This window comes from Eubalaena glacialis, chromosome 1, assembly GCF_028564815.1.
Source record: "Eubalaena glacialis isolate mEubGla1 chromosome 1, mEubGla1.1.hap2.+ XY, whole genome shotgun sequence".
Classification (NCBI taxonomy): domain Eukaryota; kingdom Metazoa; phylum Chordata; class Mammalia; order Artiodactyla; family Balaenidae; genus Eubalaena; species Eubalaena glacialis.
In genome coordinates, this window is record NC_083716.1 from 47,624,611 (window position 1) to 47,645,092 (window position 20,482).

A 20,482-nucleotide genomic window follows, 5' to 3' on the forward strand; every position below is an offset into this window, starting at 1 on the left:
ATGCAGATTTGTTCCATAAGGCCTAATGGCATCCCTAAGATCCATGAGAAATCCAGCCACGCTAACAGGGCACTTCTCCTACCTGAAGCTTCATTTTCTGGCAAGAAGCATCAGGGAGTCCTCAGTGCAGCTCTCCCCCAGCAGCATGTTCCTTGGTTCTGCCTGCAATGCACAGCAGCTGCTGCCCTACAGCAGCCAGCAGAAGCACATCGTCGCTGCTGCCGGACTTGTAAGGGCTTGCTAGAGCCCTTAGCATACCACTCCTGTGATCAAACTGGACTAACTACTTCCTCCAGCTGATTTCCTAGGAACTAGGTAGTGAATGAATAATTCATGACAAGTCCATTCCAGCAACCAATTTCTGCTCTATGATCTACTCCCCACAGCAATTTACAATGTAAAGATTCTAAACCATACTTGGTGACATGCAAGGAATGAAAGTTCAGTTTTCTAGTCAACTAAAGTAAACATTAGTGGATTTGTTTGCTCTTCTTTCATGCTAACCTATCACCCAGACTTACTTGAGAGACTTTTTTTTTTAATGTAGAAAATGTCAATGATTAACCATAAATGTCCAACAGAACAAAAAAAATTTTTTTCTCCATAGAACCTGTCCTACAAAGTGGGTTCTGGCTATAGGAAAAGCAGCTTGCCCTGAGATCAGCAGGTCAGTATTTACATTTAGCAAAAGACCAGGTCCTGCAAAGCATAGAAAATCATCATGTGGTGGGGGAAGGGAGCTTTTAGTATCACTGCCAGGAAACAAATTGCTTCAAAGGGGAATTTTCCTGGTATCTCAGGCTATAAATAAATCTTTCATCTCATTGGTATTCTTCTAGGAAGAACATGAACATTCATTTTCGCCATTTGTCAATGCTTACACATTTCCAAATGAGTGCTGTCTAAAGTGGTCAATTCTCTGCAACCAAAAACCTAATTCCAAGAGGAACTTGAACAAAAAACTGAAGGCCCATACTTCTAGCTCAGCTCCGCCTCCAGGAAGCCCAATACCACACCTATCATTTTCACTTGTTTCAATCTTTCTTTTTCTTCTGCACTCACTGAATATCTCAAGATTGTGCTCTGTCAGTAAGTTAATTTTTCAGCCATGACTATTCTGTTCCTAGCTGCTTCTAATTTGTTTATTCTGCAAATTGGTTCTCTATGAGTCTCCTTGGCCCCATGTTTTCCCCTTTCCACCTCATTCTGTTATTTTATTATTATCATCATTTCTGAGCCAATGTTCTATGAAACTCAGGTTCTTAATAGCTCATGCAGGACTCTCTTCTGTTTTGAAGGGAAATTATTATTCCTTCCAGAACAGACTGCATCTTTTTTCTGCAGGCACTGTGCCTTTCTCTCCACCTTGCTGTGAGTGCAGAGGCCTGGCCGTGTCTTCTCATTGGCTCAGGATGTTCTGTGGAGCACTTCTGTCGGTGTTACTGTGTAGTTTAGGGGAACCTTTCCCCTCCCAGCCACATCCTCAGCTGGTGCTGCATTCTAGCAGCTTTGTGCAGGTGTGTTGGGGGGAAGGGAGGTTCAGGAGTGTGATAAAAGGAAAAGGGATCCAGCTCAACAGGGGCTAGGGTTACAAGCAGCCTAACTCTGCTCTCTTCTCCCAGGGATATATTCTTCTCCTCCCTAACATTCTGTAATTCCCTCAATCCTTGTGATATTTCATTTCCATCAGAAAGAGTCAGCCCAGGTTGTTCCTTTGTAACCATTCCATTTCCTTCAAATCCTGCCTATCCAATGAACACCCCTACCTAGCCCATGAAAGAGATAAGGGAGACCTGTCATCCCGGGTTCCCTATGTGCCGCTTCTTCCACTTACTGTTCACCAGAGACTCCCTTTATCAAGGTTGCCTTCTGTCAGGTGTTCTGCTAACTCCCAGTTTACTGATGAAGATAATCAGCTCCAGGGTTTACTGTCATTCTGCCTTTCTTCTCTACTTCTTTCTCAGCCGGGACATACCAAAATAACGATCTCTAGTATGCTTTTCTTTGTCACATGAGAGAAACATTCAGGGAAGGGATTCCAGTCACCTGGAATTCCCAGTGCTCCTACAGCACAGCACTGCCTGTACTCACCCACTCTCCTGCCACACCCATTAAGGATTTTGCAGTATTTGCTCACTATCCTTTTCTCTCATAGAGCCTCTGCATAGTGAGAGGTGAAGAACGACTCTGAGCCAAACCCTCTGAATTCTTGAAAACTTTCATTTCTCTTACTGACCATCAGCTGTGTTCTTTGAATTTGCTGTTGGTATATGTCTGCTAACTTTTATCCATTTGCTGTTCATATCTTCAGGTCTAAAAGGATGGATATTTTGAAATTTGGCTTCACTCTGCCATCTTAAAACAGAAATCACACTACTCACAAGAAAAGAAAGACATCTCATATGGCCGCATAAAAAATAGTTCTAACTCAAAAACCTCATGGCATAACAGACATCAAAAGAGTAGCATTAAAACTAAATGACTAGTGGGAATACTGCTGGTTGCCTCCCCTTCTTCCTCCTCAACAGAGCCCCAATTCTCTTCAGTATCCCTCTCTCCCCAGAGTTACTATGCATCTCAGGATGCTCACCTCACCCTCTTTTCCTGGAGTAGGTTGACTGGCAAGAGCCCACTTCTGGCTCATGAGGTGAGATCTGCTGGAGGCATCTGGGAAATTACCTTCTCACCCTTAGAGAGAGCAACAAGCTTCTCTTCCTCACATGCACAAGGTCATGCACAGCCAGGAATGCTGACAACTATCTACAATCTCAGTGGAAATCTGCCTTGAGATGAAGTAAACCCCATGAATGGTAGAGCAGACAGACAGAAAGAACCCGGGTCTTTGAACAGGCCTCTGATATGCTGGATCAACCACCTCTGAAGCCCATCCTGCCCTTTTACACAGACCTCCTTTTATATGAGCTGGTAAAGCTTTTCATTGTTTAATCCAGGTTGGGTTGGTTGTTCTGTTACTTGCAGCTGAAAGCATCCCAACTGATGGCATTTGGACTATCTAGTTAAAATATTAAATGCTTTTATGTTAGCATGTGTGTTTTTAAAGTTAACATAGAATTTCAGAGCCTGTGCCAACTGCCTACAATGGAGAAAAGACAGTCTCTTCAATAAGTGGTGCTGGGAAAACTGGACAACTACATGTAAAAGAATGAAATTAGAACACTCCCTAACACCATACACAAAAATAAACTCAAAATGGATTAGAGACCTAAATGTAAGACTGGACACTATAAAACTCTTAGAGGAAAACATAGGAAGAACACTCTTTGACATAAATCACAGCAAGATTTTTTTTTGATCCACCTCCTAGAGTAATAGAAATAAAAACAAAAATAAACAAATGGGACCTAATGAAACTTAAAAGCTCTTGCAAAGCAAAGGAAACTACAAACAAGACGAAAAGACAACCCTCAGAATGGGAGAAAATATTTGCAAACGAATCAACAGACAAAGGATTAATCTCCAAAATATATAAACAGCTCATTCAGCTCAATATTAAAAAAACAAACAACCCAATCCAAAAATGGGCAGAAGACCTAAATAGACATTTCTCCAAAGAGGACATACAGATGGCCAAGAAGCACATGAAAAGTTGCTCAACATCACCGATTATTAGAGAAATGCAAATCAAAACTACAATGAGGTATCCCCTCACACCAGTTAGAACGGGCATCATCAGAAAATCTACAAACAACAAATGCTGGAGAGGGTGTGGAGAAAAGGGAACCCTCTTGCACTGTTGGTGGGAATGTAAATTGATACAGCCACTATGGAGAACAGTATGGAGGTTCCTTAAAAAACTAAAAATAGAATTACCATATGACCCAGCAATCCCACTACTGGGCATATACCTAGAGAAAACCATAATTCAAAAAGACACATGCACCCCAATGTTCATTGCTGTGCTATTTACAATAGCCAGGTCATGGAAGCAACCTAAATGCCCATCGACAGACGAATGGATAAAGAAGTTGTGGTACATATATACAATGGAATATTACTCAGCCATAAAAAGGAATGAAATTGGGTCATTTGTAGATACGTGGATGACTCTAGAGATTGTCATACAGAGTGAAGTAAGTCAGAAAGAGAAAAACAAATATCGTATATTAACACATATATGTGGAACCTGGAAAAATGGTACAGGTGAACCGGTTTGCAGGGCAGAAATAGAGACAAAGATGTACCGAACAAACGTATGGATACCAAGGGGGGAAGCAGTGGGAGGTGGGGGTGGTGGTGGGATGAACTGGGAGATTGGGATTGACAATGTATACACTGATGTGTATAAAATGGATGACTAATAAGAACTTGCTGTATTTAAAAAAAAAAAAAAAAGAAACCTTCTGTGACCCAAGATTCTAAAGATATTGCCTATATTTTCTTCAAGCAGTTTGAAAGTTTTGGTTTTTTACATTTGGAGCTTTCTTTAATCTATCTGAAATTTGCTTTTGTGTTTTGTGTGAAGTAGGGATCTTAATTTTCTGTATGGAAAGTGAGTTGTTCCAACCTTATTTATTAACTCATCCATCCTTTCACCCCTGATTTAAATATCACTTCTGTTATAAATATCTTTTAAAGGCAAAAAATAAATGTATCCTGATTACCGTAAGGCTCATGGTTTGGCCTGAGGTGTCTATGGGAATATCGGACTTCAGGAACAAATTAAAAGGAGGGCAAACTGTTTCTCACAATGAACAAGGCACACCAGAGACACCAATTTTCCCTAGAGTATCAGTCAGTTGGCGGCAGAATTATGAATCCTTAGCACTTAACCAGGTTATCAAAACTCCTTCTTATGTATTGTGCACATGTACAATTCTACCCTGTGTTTTAGAGCCTTCTTGTACTCCCTACTCCAAGAATGATAATATGTATGTAGTCATCCCTCGGTATCCATGGGGGGCGGGGGTGGTTCCAGGACCCCCACAGATACCAAAATCCACAGATGCTCAAGTTCCTTATATAAAACGCGTTAGCATATAGTCTACGCACATCTTCCCATATACCTAAAATCATCTCTAGATTACTTATAATACCCAGTACAATGTAAGTGCTATGTAAATAGTTGCAACAAATTCAAGTTCCGCTTTTGGGAACCTTCCGGAATTTTTTTCTCGAATATTTTTGATCCGAAGCTGCTTGAATTAGCAGATGTGGAACCTATGGATATGGAGGACAGAGTGTATATTGTAAAAAGAGAACTTCTGGAAGAAGGGCCTGTAACTGTTATAAGAAACTAAAACTTTACAAGGGAAGATTTTGGAACATAGTGTCATTCACATTTTCCTGTATTTTCCATGTCCTCCATAGTAGGCTAAGGCTTAGATGAACACATTTTAAATATATAAAACAGGCAAGGGTTTTCAACATTTTCCCCATGACAAACCATCAAAGAAGCGCAAGGAATTGTCGGGTAATACATTAATTCTATGTGATAAACTAATTCTTCAATTTTACGATAATCACCACCTTGGGCATCAGTCTACTGTTTCTCATATATTTTAAACTATAACGTAAAATTTTTGGGGCTTCCCTGGTGGCGCAGTGGTTAAGCATCCACCTGCCAATGCAGGGGACAGGGGTTCGAGCCCTGGTCCGGGAAGATCCCACATGCCGCGGAGCAACTAAGCCCGTGCGCCACAGCTACTGAGCCTGTGCTCTAGAGCCTGCGAGCCACAACTACTGAGCCTCCAAGCCACAACTACTGGAGCCCGTGCGCCTAGAGCCTGTGCTCCGCAACAAGAGAAGCCACCGCAATGAAAAGCCCGCGCACCGCAACAAAGAGTAGCCCCCGCTCACCGCAACTAGAGAAAGGCCGCGCACAGCAACGAAGACCCAACACGGCCAAAAATAACAAAATAAATAAATAAATGAATAAATTAAATCTATTAAAAAAAATTTTTTTTTGAGTTATCATTTTGTTTGTTCTTATTGTCTCTCAACTACTGTCATCTATTCCTTGACTCATATCCTCTTTTCAAATACCTCTCTGCCCTGAGTTTAAAATTCCCACTGACAGAACCATCCTTGAAGACCTTAAAACCTACATGTGTACAGGTAAAGGTATTTCTCCGAAGAGTAGCCTCCCTGGCATTTAATACAACAGTGATGGACTCACACATATTCTAAGTGTCTCAGAAAGAATTCTGATTCCTTTTGGGTGTATGAGGTGAAAGCCTTGATTATGGAGGGCCAAGCTTTCTTAAGAATTCTGAAATAGGGCAAGGCAATGGTTGTCAGGTAAGTCCTTCCAATTTTCATTAAAACTCTGCATCAAAGTTGGGACTGTGCCAGAGTACTTTTGATTCTATGATCATAGTGCCACATGAAATGCAGAAAAGAGAGACCCAAGTGAGACAGAAGATAGAGTCTGCACTTGATGACGTGTCTACTTTCCCCACTACTGACATTTCAACCAAGACCTTCAAACTCTTAAGACAGCTGCAATGACATATCCCTAAAGAAGCAGGAGGAAAGTATCAATAACCCTGGCTGCAGCCAACACCCATTCATGGATGGGTGAATTCTCTGCCATTGCTCTGAAGACCCTTGACCTGATAAACTCCTGTTTCCCAGAATCTTGAAACTTGCTCCCTCAAATGTTGCCCAATACTCTGGATGAGATATCCAGTTTGCTCTGACCTTTACTATAAGCTTATCTGGGCATTTCAGGAGGACTGGACTTCCTCAGCTACTAACAGGTTGCCTAAGGGAACACCCTGTGAGAACCTTTCCACATTATCTCATTAATAATGCCAGTCCTGGCCTGGCCTGCTGATCCCAGCTCAGCCGCAAACCATGCCCTCAGACACTGGTATAGTTTTCTACCTAGAGCCCCCTTCTTCCTTATATGCCACATTCAAGAGCATTCTTGAAGCTATCATTATCATATCACTGCTCTAGACGACAATGCTTCTAATTAAAACGACTTAGCGTTCAAACCACTGAACTTGTCAGAGACCTCGGGACTGTGCCAGTTTTATAACAGAAGCATTGAGAATTCCACAGCTGTGGAACACTAACAGATATACTGGCAGGAAGTTTATGCAAGAAAATATTTACCAGATTTTTCCAACTACCATCTTATACTTTTTTGACCTGCAGTTAAAATGAAAATATAAATATTTGCATAAAAATTACAATTATCATTCACGAAAGATTGAGAATATTTTCATTCAAACATGGATCGCACAATCCTATAAGCTACAAGGGAGTTCTGTTGATGAAGAAAATATCATCCCTACCAGTAAGGAATTGATAGTCTATTATGGGATAGAAACAGGTAAACCAACCACTAGGTAAAAACTACATGGTAGAATTTTTTAAGTGCCACATCAGAGATAGAGATGCTAGCTTCTTTTTCTCTTTTTTACATATCCACCCACTACCACCCATCCATGGAGGAAGAGAATGGAGAATGGAAAGGAAGAATGGAGTCCCTATTGGACATATACATTAGAGAGAGAGTTTACAAATACATTATGTGGACCTACTTAAATATAGGAAAAACACAGTTTCACAATAATAACATTTTTAAACATTTAAGCAATCCTTGAACACCTGACACAGTACACTGTATATTTATCTAAATTATAGCAGATTAAGTTCCCTCAATGCTGGAAAAATCAATGCTGAAGTAGTGTTGGTCAGGATAAAAAGTACGAATGAAGATATGTGTGGTTTGGGCAAAGCAAAGTCAGACTTAAGATTCAGAAAAGGACTAGGGTCCAAATTAGGTGTCAAGTAGGATTCAGGCCTGGGCCAATCACCAGGCTTCCAGGGGAACTCAATCATGTGCTTTTGTTATGATCTAAAAACTTATGTAGGCTATGAATTCCATTCTACCACACAAGAGAGGATATGGAGCAAATACCAAGGTGAAATTCCTAAAAAACTACTGTAATTACTACACTGCTAAAAACAAATCAGTCTGGCAGCAAGAATATAATTTCATTTTTTATTAACAGGTGGTAGAAAATATAAAATATTTTATAAGGATTAAGTGTAACTGGAATAAATATTTCATAATATGATTCAATAAAAGAGGTATTACCTGCTTTGTTGAATGACATACATTTTATTGGAAAGAGATCAAAAAATTTTTTTATCCTCATATTTTACCTGGAATATCTTGAAAAACTGTATAGTCCAAGAAAATATTCCAGTCACATTGAAAACTGGCTTCACTAACAAGTTTTGCTTCAGCTGTCCTAATGTGCATTACTCTATGACTAATGACCCATCCTAGCAACTAAGAACTGAGAATAGCTAAAAAAATCAGCTTATTGTTAAATAAGCTACATTTTTTTTAAAATGCCATTTTTGTCACTTGAAGCTTACTTTGCTTTGCTCTCAAAGGTTTCTCCCTTAAAAGCTCTTCACTGCAGAACGGCATTTTGGGGGATGGAAGAGGTGAAGTCACTTTCATCAATCTATATCGATAATGTATCTGAGTTCATAACATGTAATCATAGGCCAACATACCCTACTTCTGAAGCATCAGAAATACAGTTTGTATAAGACAAGAAAAGATAAACTAACCAGGCAGGTATACAGTGATTTGATTATTTATTAAAAGGAGAATTCCCAAAACCAGTAATTCCAATTGTCCCTTTGATGGCCTGAGATTTTTATTTCCTAGGACAATGCTACAGAGTAAAATTAAGGGGTATGTCTTTCTTCTTCCGAGTAGAAGAGGAGATGCAGGTGGAAAACTCAAAGGAGTAGTTTTAGGCTCAAGTATATGTGGAAAGAGAGGATCTGAAAACAAATCCCCTTCAGCCCACCCATGCTTGTGTGCCCTTTGGGAAGTCTGCACACGCCTCCCAGCCTTGGACACACCAGTTTGAACACTCTTCTTTAACATATCACAGAAGAAAGGTCAACAAGAGACAGAGTGAGCCACACATCTGAGAACACCTAAAGTACAGATATTTGACAGCATGAAAACCTAAACAAAGGAAGTAAATCTCCTAAAATACAACACAGAGAAAACCTAATCTAGTCACAGGTTCCATTTTGAATATTCTGCTAATGTGATGGATGAGAAACATCAATGATTCGCAATAACCACAATTTAAAAACAGAACTCTTTATTTCAACAACTGGGCATAAATATCAACCAATGATTGCATAATCCTAAAGTATCATAAAAAGTTTGGAATCAGATTTTAAAATAGCTGAATACCTACGAAGCATCTCATTAAATAATTCATCCACTGGCCTTTTGTCTATCATTGTTTACTGTTTATCATTGTTTACTGCAACCCTGGCTTTATCTCATGTTAGAAAATGGCATATTTTTTTATTTCCCAAAATTTTTATTTTGAAAATTTAAAAATCTACAGAAAATTTGTAAGAACAGTATAATGAATACCTTATATCCTTCAACAAGATGCATCAACTGTTATAAAATTTGCCACATTTGCTTTCTTCCTCTCTTTCTCTGATACACACACACACACATTTTTTTTTCTTTTCCTTGTTATTTTTCTTTTTCTGGCTGAACCATTTGAAAGTAAGTTGCAGACATTATACATGTTACCCCTACATATTTCTGAATGCATGTTCTAAGAACAAGAACATTCTCCTATATAACCACAGTGCCATTTTCACATCTAAGAAATTTAGCCATAATTCTATAATTCTCATTTAATATATAGACAATATTCAGATTTCCCAGTTGTCTCAAAAAAGACAGTTTATAGCTGCCTATTTTTCCTAGCAGGTTCCATCAAGGTTTACATATTATATTTGGTTGTTATGTCTCTTTAGTTTCTTTAAATCTAAAGTAGTCCCTCCACAATTTTTCTGTTTTTCATAATAAATAATTTTTTAAAGTAAGGGGCTGAAAGTTCAAATTTTCCTCAAAAAACTCTCAGTATTACCTTGAACTTAATGGAATAATTCTTTCAAAGGCAGTTTCAAAGTTCACTTGGTAAAAGATTCTAGTCTCTATACCTGTGAGTTAGATTTGGGATGACAACTGCCATCAGTGGGTTGGGTATGGGAGGGCCACTGAGACCCAGAAAAGAGAATGGTGACACTCACTGAGTGACCACAAGAACCGTGCTGGTAAGCAGAGGCTCACAAAGCTAATTTGAAGAGAAATTTGATATTTCTCTTCAAATATCCTTTGCTCTCAGGGAACAGATATTGATGAACCTTAGGGAACAGTATGAATAACCTGAGCGTGTCTTTCACAGTTTGGATGGTGACTCTGCTTATAAATGCTAATTACACAGCTAGTAATACACAAGGATTATACCTTAATCAGCCTAAGCCTAATTCAAAAACCAAAGCCCTGAGGCCAAAGATATTATTAGGACTTTCTTGTAACTGCAACCACTACTATTCATTCACATATAACCTGATGCTGTGAATCCAAAAGTAGCCTCCTGATATTTATTTATTTTTAATTAATTTTTATTGAAGTATAGTTGCTTTACAATGTTGTGTCAGTTTCTACTGTACAGCAAAATGAATCAGCTATACATATACATATATCCCCTCTTTTTTGGATTTCCTTCCCATTTAGGTCACCACAGTGCACTAAGTAGAATTCCCTGTGCAATACAGTATGTTCTCATTAGTTATCTATTTCATACATAGTATCAACAGTGTATGTGTGTCAATCCCTGTCTCCCAATTCCTCTCACCACCACCCCCCCGACCCCACTCCCCCGACCACATCTCCTGATGTTTAAAAAAGACAGGCTTCTGAAATGTGGTATATTGAGTTCATAAGCAAACACAAAAAATGCACAAACACAGCACAAGGACAACTGAATGAAAGGGGTGCTATTTTATCGCCTATGCAAAAGTGACATGGAAGAAAGATATAACATTTTCTGAAATACAGCAAGCACCAAAGGTACCTATCAGCACGGGGTGTCTGTGAGACAGTGACTCGACATGGTGGCTCTGCTTCCACGGTGTCCTATTACACACCCTTACTCCTCCTCAGGCTATTCATTCCAACTGAAAATTTTACCTATTCCTAGGGCATCCTTTACTGTGTATATGTCACCAACTCTAAAATTTCTACCTCCAGCTTCGACAGATTTTCCTATAGATATTCAGACACAACTGAATTCTGGCTATTTCCAGCTGGACCCCCCACAAGTACCTCATACTTGCACATCTGCCACCAAACTCACCATCTTTCCCCTAAACTGCCACCTTGCCTCTGTCAAAGTGAATGATGTCAACCTTTAGTCTAGGCCAGACCTCACCTACCCGACCACCACAATCCCTCAGCCACCAGCACTGTCGTTGTTCCTACCTCCTGCTCATCTCCTTGCGATCTGCTCACTTCTCTCATCCCCAGCACCACCTCCTTAGTTCAGACCATCATCACCCAGCCTATTCCAATAGCTTTCTAACTCCCCTCACCAAACTGCACAGTCACCTAACTAAAACAGCTTCAACTGTGTAACTCCAGCTCTACACCTGCACTGACATCTCAGCGCCCTCAGCACCAACGTGGCCACTCCTGACTCATCTCGCTGCCCCCAGCGGCACATTTCAAGTTCCACCAGCATAGTGAGTTTTTCTCAGTACCTCAAACATGCCATGTGTTCTTCTCTTCCCTAGGAGTTTTGGCCTTGTACCTTTCTCTCTGCCCTGAACACTGTTCACCTCTATCTTCATCTAACTCTTACTTCTTAAGGACTCACCTTTGACATCTCTTCTTCCAGAAAACCTTCCCTGTCACCACAAGACTGAATCAGGGGCACTTCTCTGGACTATGGCACTTAGCACACTGAACTGTGTACTGTCGTCTTCTCCTCCAGCAGTGCCCAGAGCAGGAAGAGACAGGCTGAAGCACGGAGACCAGTATGTCAGCTGCTGCACCAGTAGAAATGGTGAGGTCCTGGACTACAGCTGCGGCGTGGGGACTTACAGAAGCACATGCTTCGGAGAGATTTAGGCAGCGCAGAGGGTGTCTCTGTGTTAACGCCACATTTATGCTCAATGCGTGACATGGCACCCACCGTGTAATGGGTGCTTAATACATACTTGTTTGAAGAATGAATAAATTAATGAAGACACAAGATTTAGACATAGGAAGCAAACAGAAGAACACCTGAAACGGGCTCAGTATAGACTTACTAAGTGCTTCAAGAATGCAGACACAAAGGGAGTGGAGCTGGGTGAGGTTCATTAAGAGGGACATGTGGCTTGAAAGATAGTGGCTGGCTGAGTGGCATGCAAAGAGCAAGTGAGTTAAGAGCATGGATGTGGAGGCTGGTCTGAATACCAATTCCACCACGGGCCAACTGCCAATGAGGGAACCTTGGGCAACTCATCCCGTTTTTCTGTGCCTCACCTATAAAAGGAGAGTGACAATGACAGTACCTACTTCATAGTGCTCATATGAGGATCAAATGAATTAATATTTGTAAAGCCCTGAGAAGAACAGTGCCTTGCACAGAATAAACATGATATAAGTATATGCTATGTTAAATTAAACAAATCCTTAGCGGTAGCTTCACCTATTTAGATGCTGTAAAAATGGCCATATGTGAAGGGAATAATTAATTAGTGGGCAACTGCACACCTCCACTTATTAGAGGATGACGTATCAAGCATATTTACTGCAAACTATGAAGAATTTTCACATCTAGAGTTTTAGGTAATATTTACAACAGAATTGTTTTTATACATAAGCACACAATTCATAGTACACTGGGGAAACTAAGGGAAAGAAACTTGAATTGTATGTTCACAGAGATAAATGAAAAATAAAAAACATAATGCAAACACAGGAAATTATGGAAAAAATGTATGAAATAAAAACATGTAGACATTAAACTCTCTCAATGGCAGGTCTAGACTCGGCTGAGGAGCGCGTTAGTGAATAGAAACAGAACACTGAAGAAATCAACCCAGAGTGCAGTGCACAGACACAGACAGGACGCATGGCAGAAGACACAGTGACCTTTATTCCCAGAAAGAGAATGAAGAGAATGGGGGAGAGGCAATATGTGAGGAAATAATGGGTGGAAAATTTTCAAAAGTGAAGAAAGGCCTGGGTTCTCAGATTCAAAAATTGAAAAAGCACACCTACGTCCCAAGCAAAAATGAGATAAACAAAAGCAATATCTAGTCACATCACAGATCAAAAAAGTTCCCATTACAATACACTGGGGAGGCTGCCATCAGAGCAATCACTGCATTCTGTGACATGGCTCTTTCCTGTCTCCCTGCTGGATTACAGGCTCCTTCAGGGCAGGATTCTTTCCAGTATGTAATATAGTGTTAATACCTGCTTGATGTATAAGTGAGTGAAAGAATAAATGTGTGGAGTATATTTATAGTCGTGTGAAAGAATTTTTAAGGAGGAAACAGAATAACACAGGAAAAATATACAAATTTAAGTGTCCATGGGCAGGGCATTTCTCTTTGGACCTGTTTCTCCATTTGTGTAAAATAAAGGAGTCATCTCCATGATGTCAAATATAAAAGTCACTAACAACTATTATAGGATGCTATGGCTATAATATTATTTTTTGAAACCTCTGCATTTAAAAACCAATTTGGGTGGCTCTCTTATTTTCAACAGGCTTACTGACGGAAAATCTGAAAAATTATCTGCCTCCCAGTTATTTAATTCATAGGACAGCTGTAAGAGAATAGTGGCAACAAACCATAATCACTGAGTCCTGCAGTGGTACCAAGACAAACATATTCATGTGCCATTTTCACTCGATTTATACACAACACACTGAAGCCAACTGCCAGCGCTTCACTCCCATATATCCAAACTAGACTCCTCGTTTGACTTACGTGATATGGACTCTTACCTAGCAAACTCTCCCCAAACCAACATCACAGAGGTCAGCTACAGTCAACATGCACATCCTTCCATTTTCATACCCTAAATAAGTAAACAGCAAATCGTTACCAGTCCAAGACTTATGTGAGAATCGGCTGGGAAAGGTAAGCTGCTAATATATAAAATAGCCAGAACCAAAACTGCTGGCTTTTGACTAAGAATATTTAAAATGGCAGGACCTTAAAGTTGTATATAATTTTATCTACATTTAAGCTTCAAAATCTATGTGTGCACAAGAAAATGTAACAGTTCAAACTGACCAACTTGTATTTCATGTTTGATAATAGCACACTCTTTTTTTATCATTAGAAAAACAACTAATCTTATTTCTTCATTCTCAAAGAAAACAAGCCTTACAAGGTAGAAAACAACGATTTAGAAAAGAATTACTCATATTTGGTTCTTAAACTGCAAGCACACTGTAACTTCCTGTGTGTACTTGAGCAAACTAGAGTAGCTCCCAGCACGTTACAGTGACAGATTTGATAACCGGACAGGGAAAACATACTTGGAAGCAGGTTTGAAAAAACCACTCCAGGGACCAAGAAAAGGTAAAAAGATGACAAAAGAAATCCTTATTTCTAGGTATGAGATTAGTCTCATGGAGCTCTTGCAGGTAAAGCACACAGATGATTCAAGAAGCCATACAAATGATCTCATGGAGGGTGATGCCCAATCAAAGGCAATAATTTGGGACAGGTATATTTTAAAGATGTATATTCATCTCTTCATTTAAGCATACTTCCAGGAAGAAACTAGGCATGGTCTAAAAGAGAGCAACCAGAATGTTGAGAGACTGAACTTTGTAATACATGAAACAATGGATTTTTATGCCACAGAATGTAAGACTGCCAGTTACTAGAAGAAAAAAAGTAGGTCTGTCAATAAGAGAAAGCTACAGAGAGTTAGTTCTTATACTGGATCTCAAATCTCTAGTAACCCCAAAAAGTACAGACTGCCTTTGGAAGTGGTGGGTCAGTACCATGAGAGATGCCCTAAAGGGGCCAAGAACAAGCGAGCCATGATGACCCAGAGAAGTTCAAGCATTAAAATGGGGGTTAGGCTAGATGGCGCTAGAGATTCCGAGACGTTAAAACACAGATTGTTTTCTCCAGGTTCCTTATATTAGGTTTGTATGATTTAAAGGGTAATAATTTATCTAGTAGGGAAAAGAGAATAATTATTAAGAGGTAAAAGTATGGTGATTATGCCTCAAAATACTGTTATCACTTGAACAATTGTGAAGCCATCTTTTAGATGTCAGGTAAAGACAAGTACAGTATTGGCTGCCAACATTCATATCTTTTCATAGCAAATATAAGTGTGTTCAGGTGATCATCATCCTGATGCTACACGGTAAAATCCCTTGTTGACCTCATAAGCAAGATGGTGAGCCCAACAGGGCCAGAAACGGAACTGTTTATAAATACATAAAAGAAAATACCACTTTCATTTCCTATGGAGTGTACTGTTTACATGTAAGCTAATCACTGAATTACCTTTTTGTTTTTTATCCTCTTCGAGAGATACTGTGATGTGGACCAAATCTTTCAGTTTCTATACCAATTTCATTTTAAAGGGGTATAGGGCAGAAAGTTTAAAAATGTATTTCCTGGACAACCTTGCAATTTGGGTTCCAGACATAATTAGGTTGCGCTAATCCAATTAATCCATAATTAGGTTGTACTCACACTCAAAGCCTTGATTTGGAGATGGGACATAGGGAGAAAAGCAGAGGACAGAGCATCCACTTCGCTTGTCGAGATCATGGCACAAATGATGTGGTTCTAGAGCCAGCAGCTTCTTCTTAATTCAGCAAAGTCTGTAGCAGCAGCGGTAGCTTTCAAACCACGGTAAAGACAGTGACTTTTTTTTCACCAGAAGTATCAACAGCAACTTTCTGATTTGTCAGCTCCTGATCTCAACAGAGTAGTCCAGGGGTGCTGGGACTTAGCTGTTCCTGGAAACCCAGTGAAGGCCTACTCCTCTAGCCCTTCAAATACTTTGTAGGCATCTACTTCCCTATATTAAACCCCTCTCCTTAAACTAATTAAAAATCATGCCGTTGCTTACAGTGGACCTGGAGCCCTGTTAATAACAGGGTAAAATGGACACTGTTCTGAGATGGAAAGTAATTTACAAATACTATCAAATGAAATGTGTATTTCTAAACACCTATTTGATGGCCAGATACAAAACTGTCTTTTAGACTTTTAAAAATACATGTTAATAATCTTACATAGTGCACAGAAGCACATTTCCAAATAGGCCTAGGGATAAGAAAAGACATCAAATAATGGTGTAAGGGGACAGAAGAATAAGAAAAACACAGACTTTTTTTTTAATGGTGAAATTATTTGTATGAAAAAGAAAAGAGAACTGGGAAAGAAATTTTTAAAAATCTTAAGATAATCAGATGGAAATATATTCAAGATACTACAACTATGCTAACTTTTTTTAAATTAAAAAAAAATACTACAAAGATACCCATCACTTGGTATCTTAAGTCAGTTTTATTTCAAAATAAATTTTTAGAAGTTCAGTTTGGATCTTATGATCAAAAAGTTGAATAGAGACATGGAAGATATAAGAAAGGATCCAAACTGAAGTTGTAGAGATTAAAACTATACCATGTCTGAGATGAAAAACACACTAAGTGGAGTTAACGACAGATCAGACACTGAAAAACAAAAGATTAATGAACTTAAAAACATAGCAATTAGAATTATCCAAAATAAAACACAGAAAGAAAAATAAATTAAAAACATAATATCAGAAAACTTCAAGCCAGTTAATTTGTGTAATAGAGTCCCCAAATAAGGGAGAGGACAGAAAAAATATCTGAAAAATATTTCAAATTCAATGAAAATTGTAAACCCACGGATCCCACAAAGCTCAACAAACCCCAGACGTAAGAAATGAAGAAAACAAAAAAGAAGAAGCAAAAAAAGAAAGCTGAAGGAAGTCATTACCAGCCAACTCACAATAGAAGAAACATTAAAGAAAGTCCTTCACATGGAAGGAAAATGACAGATGGAAATACAGCTCTACTCAAAGAGATGAAGAACACCAGAAACGGTAGTTACATTATATAAGTGTAAACAGATATTTTTCTTATTATTTTAATCTCCTTAAAAATAAAAGTGTTTAAAAATAACATCATATTTAGGGTTTATAACATATATATAATAAAACATATGACAACAGTAGCATAAAGACTGGGGTGTAGGGGGGAAGGAATGAAAGTAAGGTTCTTATAGTATTTTTGAAGTAGTAAAGTATCACTTGAAGGTAGACTGTGACAACTTAAAGATATATAATATAAACCCTAAAAAAATAAAATAAATAAAATTTTAAAACACTGAAATAAAGTTTCAGCTTATAAACCAACAAAGAAGAAAATTAAATCTTAAAAAACACTCAATGTTTTGAAGAGCAGAAAAGGAATGAAAAGGAAAACAAAGAACAGATAGGATGAACAGAAAACAAACAGGAAGACTTAACCTAACCATATCCATAATCTCATTAGATATAAATGGTCTAAACATCCAGATAAAGAGAGAGATTGTCAGACTGGATAAAAACACTCAACCGTATATGTTGCTTACATGAAAAGCACTTTAACTAAAGACACAAATAGGTTAAAAGTAGAAAGATGGAAAAGGTGATACCATACTAATACTAATCAAAAGAAAGCTGTAGTGCCTGTATTATCACATTATTGACCAGAGATGTATTAATACGTCTTTTGTTACCCAAACCTTATTGACAGGAGACGAATCAATATCACTTACATAACAAATCGCCAGCTGCAGGCGTTAGTTTCTGCAAAAATCCCCCAGTCAATAATGAGTTATTATCAAAGTAGAATTCAGAGCAAAAAATATCATTACCAGGGATAAAGATAATTATTTCTTAATAATAAGGGGGTTAATTTATCAAGAAGACCAAACAATCCTAAATGTTTATGCACCTAATAACAGAGCATCAACTCCATGTAGCAAAATTGGTATAACTCCAAGGAGAAATAGACAAATCCACAATTATAGTCAGCAATTTAATTACCACGCTTTCTAATAACAGAACAACTAGACTGTGAGGGTTTAGCAGACTTGAAAACCATTGTCAATCAACTTGATGTGACTGACATTTATAGAACACTCCATCCAACAACAGTGGAATACACATTCTTCTAAAGTGTACACAGAACATTTACCAAAAGAGACCATATTCTGGACCATGAAACAAGTCTTGGTAAATTTAAAAGGATTTAAGTTATTCAAAATATGTTTTCAGACCAAAATGGAATTAAATTAGAAATAAATAAAAGTAAGATCTCTGGAAAGTCCAGAAATTTTGGAAATTAAATAACACACTTAAAAATAACCCATGGATCTAAGAAGAAATGAAAAGGGAGACTAGAAAGTATTTCGAACTGAATGAAAATGAAACTCAACACAGCAGAATTTGTGGAATGCCATGAAAGCAGAACTTGGGAAATTTATAATCACTAAATCCTGTGATAGAAAATAAGAAAGATAAATAAATAACCTTGACTTCTACCTTAAAAAGCTAGAAAAAGAGGAGCAAATTAAACTCAAAGGAAGCAGAGGAAAGGAAATATCAGAGCAGAAATGAAACAAATAGAAAACAGAATGACAATAGAGAAAATCTATGAAACCAAAAGAATTCTTTGAGAAGATCAATAAAATTGATAAACATCTGGCTAGATCAGGAAAAAAATAGTGAAGACGCAAGTTACCAGTATCAAAACTGAACAAAACTCTCAGCAAACTAGAAACAGAAGGGAACCTCCTCAACATGTTGAAGAGTATCTACAAAACACATAGAGCTAATATCATACTTAGTGTTGAAAGAATGAATGCTTTCCCCCTAAGGTCACAAACACAAGGATGTCTGCTCTCACCACTTCTATTCAGTATAGTACTGGAGGTTTTCACTAGAGCAAGAAAGAGGGAGGGAGGCATCCAAATAGAAAAGGGCAGCATAAAACTATCTTCATTTACAGATGACATGACTGCCTATGCAGAAAATTCAATGGACTCTACAAAAAAGCTACTAGTGACTTTGGCAAAATTGCAAGATACAAGATCAATAAATAAAAATCAATTTTATTTCTCTGTACTAGCAATGAACAAGAGGAAATTAAAATTTAAAAACAATATCATTTACAACAGCATCAAAAATAAAAAGTACTTAGGGATAAATCAGACAAAAGGTGTGTAAAGACCTATACACTAAAATCTATAAAACACTGCTGAGAGAAATTAAATCAGACTTAAAGAGGAGACATACCTTGTTCATGGGTCAAGATTCAATACTGTTAAAATGTCAGTTCTCCCCCAAACTGAACTACAGATTCAACAATCTGAACAAAAATCCCAGTAGACAATTTTTTTTTTTGAAATTGACAATCTGATTCTTAAATTCATGTGGACATGCAAAAAACCTAAAATAGGCAAAACAAGTTTGCCAAAGTCTGATTTTCAAGACTCATTATAAAGCTAGAATGTACATGACAGTGGGGTATTAATGTAAAGATGGGCAATGGAACCCATGTAAAGTAATGTAAAGTCGATCAATGGAACAGAAGACAGACTCCAAAAATAAGCACACACCTATATGAGCAACAGATTTAAGGTAATGCAGTAAAGACAATCTATTAACAAATGTTACTGGCACAACTGGATATTCATATAACAAAAAATGACACTGGATATGTATTTCACACAATCTATAAAAATTAATTCAAAATAGATCATAGATGTTCATGTAAAACCAAGATTGTAAAACTTCTAGAAAAAAAAATAGAAGATATTATTTGCAACCTTGGGTTAGGCCAAGATTTCTTAACAGAATGCCAAAAGTACAATGCATACAAGAAAAAAATGGATAAATTTGACTTCAAAATTAAAAACTTTTCATCTTTAAAAGACACCAGCAGGAGCATGAAAAGACAATCCAAACCTTTGGAGTAAACACTTGTAAAGCATATATCTGATAAAGGACTTGTGTCTAGACTATACAGGGAATGCTCAAAACTCAACAATAATAAAACAAATTGGTGTTTTTTTTTAAATGGACAAAAGATTTGAACAGACGGTCCAACACACAAAAAAGACATATAGACGATAAATAAGCACATGAAAAGATGCTCAATGTCATTACTCATGAGGGAAATGCAAATTAAAACCACAATGAGATACTAGTATAACCTATTAGATGGCTAAAATTAAAAAGACTGCCCATACCAAGGGTTGGTGGAGATATAGAAGAATTGGAATTCTCATACTCCTGGTAGGAATGTAAAACAGTATCACTTTGGAAAACAGTTTGGCAGTTTCTATCTTAAAAAGCTGAACATACATATAGTCCCACTTCTAGGTATTTACCCAAGGGAAAGGAAATGTATGTCCATACAAGGGCTTGTATGAATGTGACATACAAGGCTTGTTGCTGTGTGAACACAGCAACCTTATCTGTAACAGCCAAAAACTGTAAACAATCCAAATGTCCATCAACAGGAGAATGGATAAACAAATTGTGTAGGTCCATACAATGGGTACTACTCAGCAAGAAAAGGAACAAACTATTGATACACAC

General features: G+C 38.0%; 1 protein-coding gene across 7 annotated transcripts in view; it reads right to left on the bottom strand.

Moving 5' to 3' along the window:
- Positions 1–20,482, bottom strand: part of MARCHF8 (membrane associated ring-CH-type finger 8) — a 119,132-nt gene that overhangs the window by 43,028 nt on the left and 55,622 nt on the right. Inside the window, exon 1 of one of the 7 annotated variants that reach the window (XM_061178603.1) lies at positions 83–235. The exons of the other annotated variants lie outside the window; for them this stretch is intronic. Coding sequence (XP_061034586.1) covers positions 83–94 — 12 coding nt within the window. The 5' untranslated portion in view covers positions 95–235. Of the gene's footprint in view, positions 1–82; positions 236–20,482 lie in introns of those variants that run through there. 7 annotated transcript variants of the gene reach the window in all.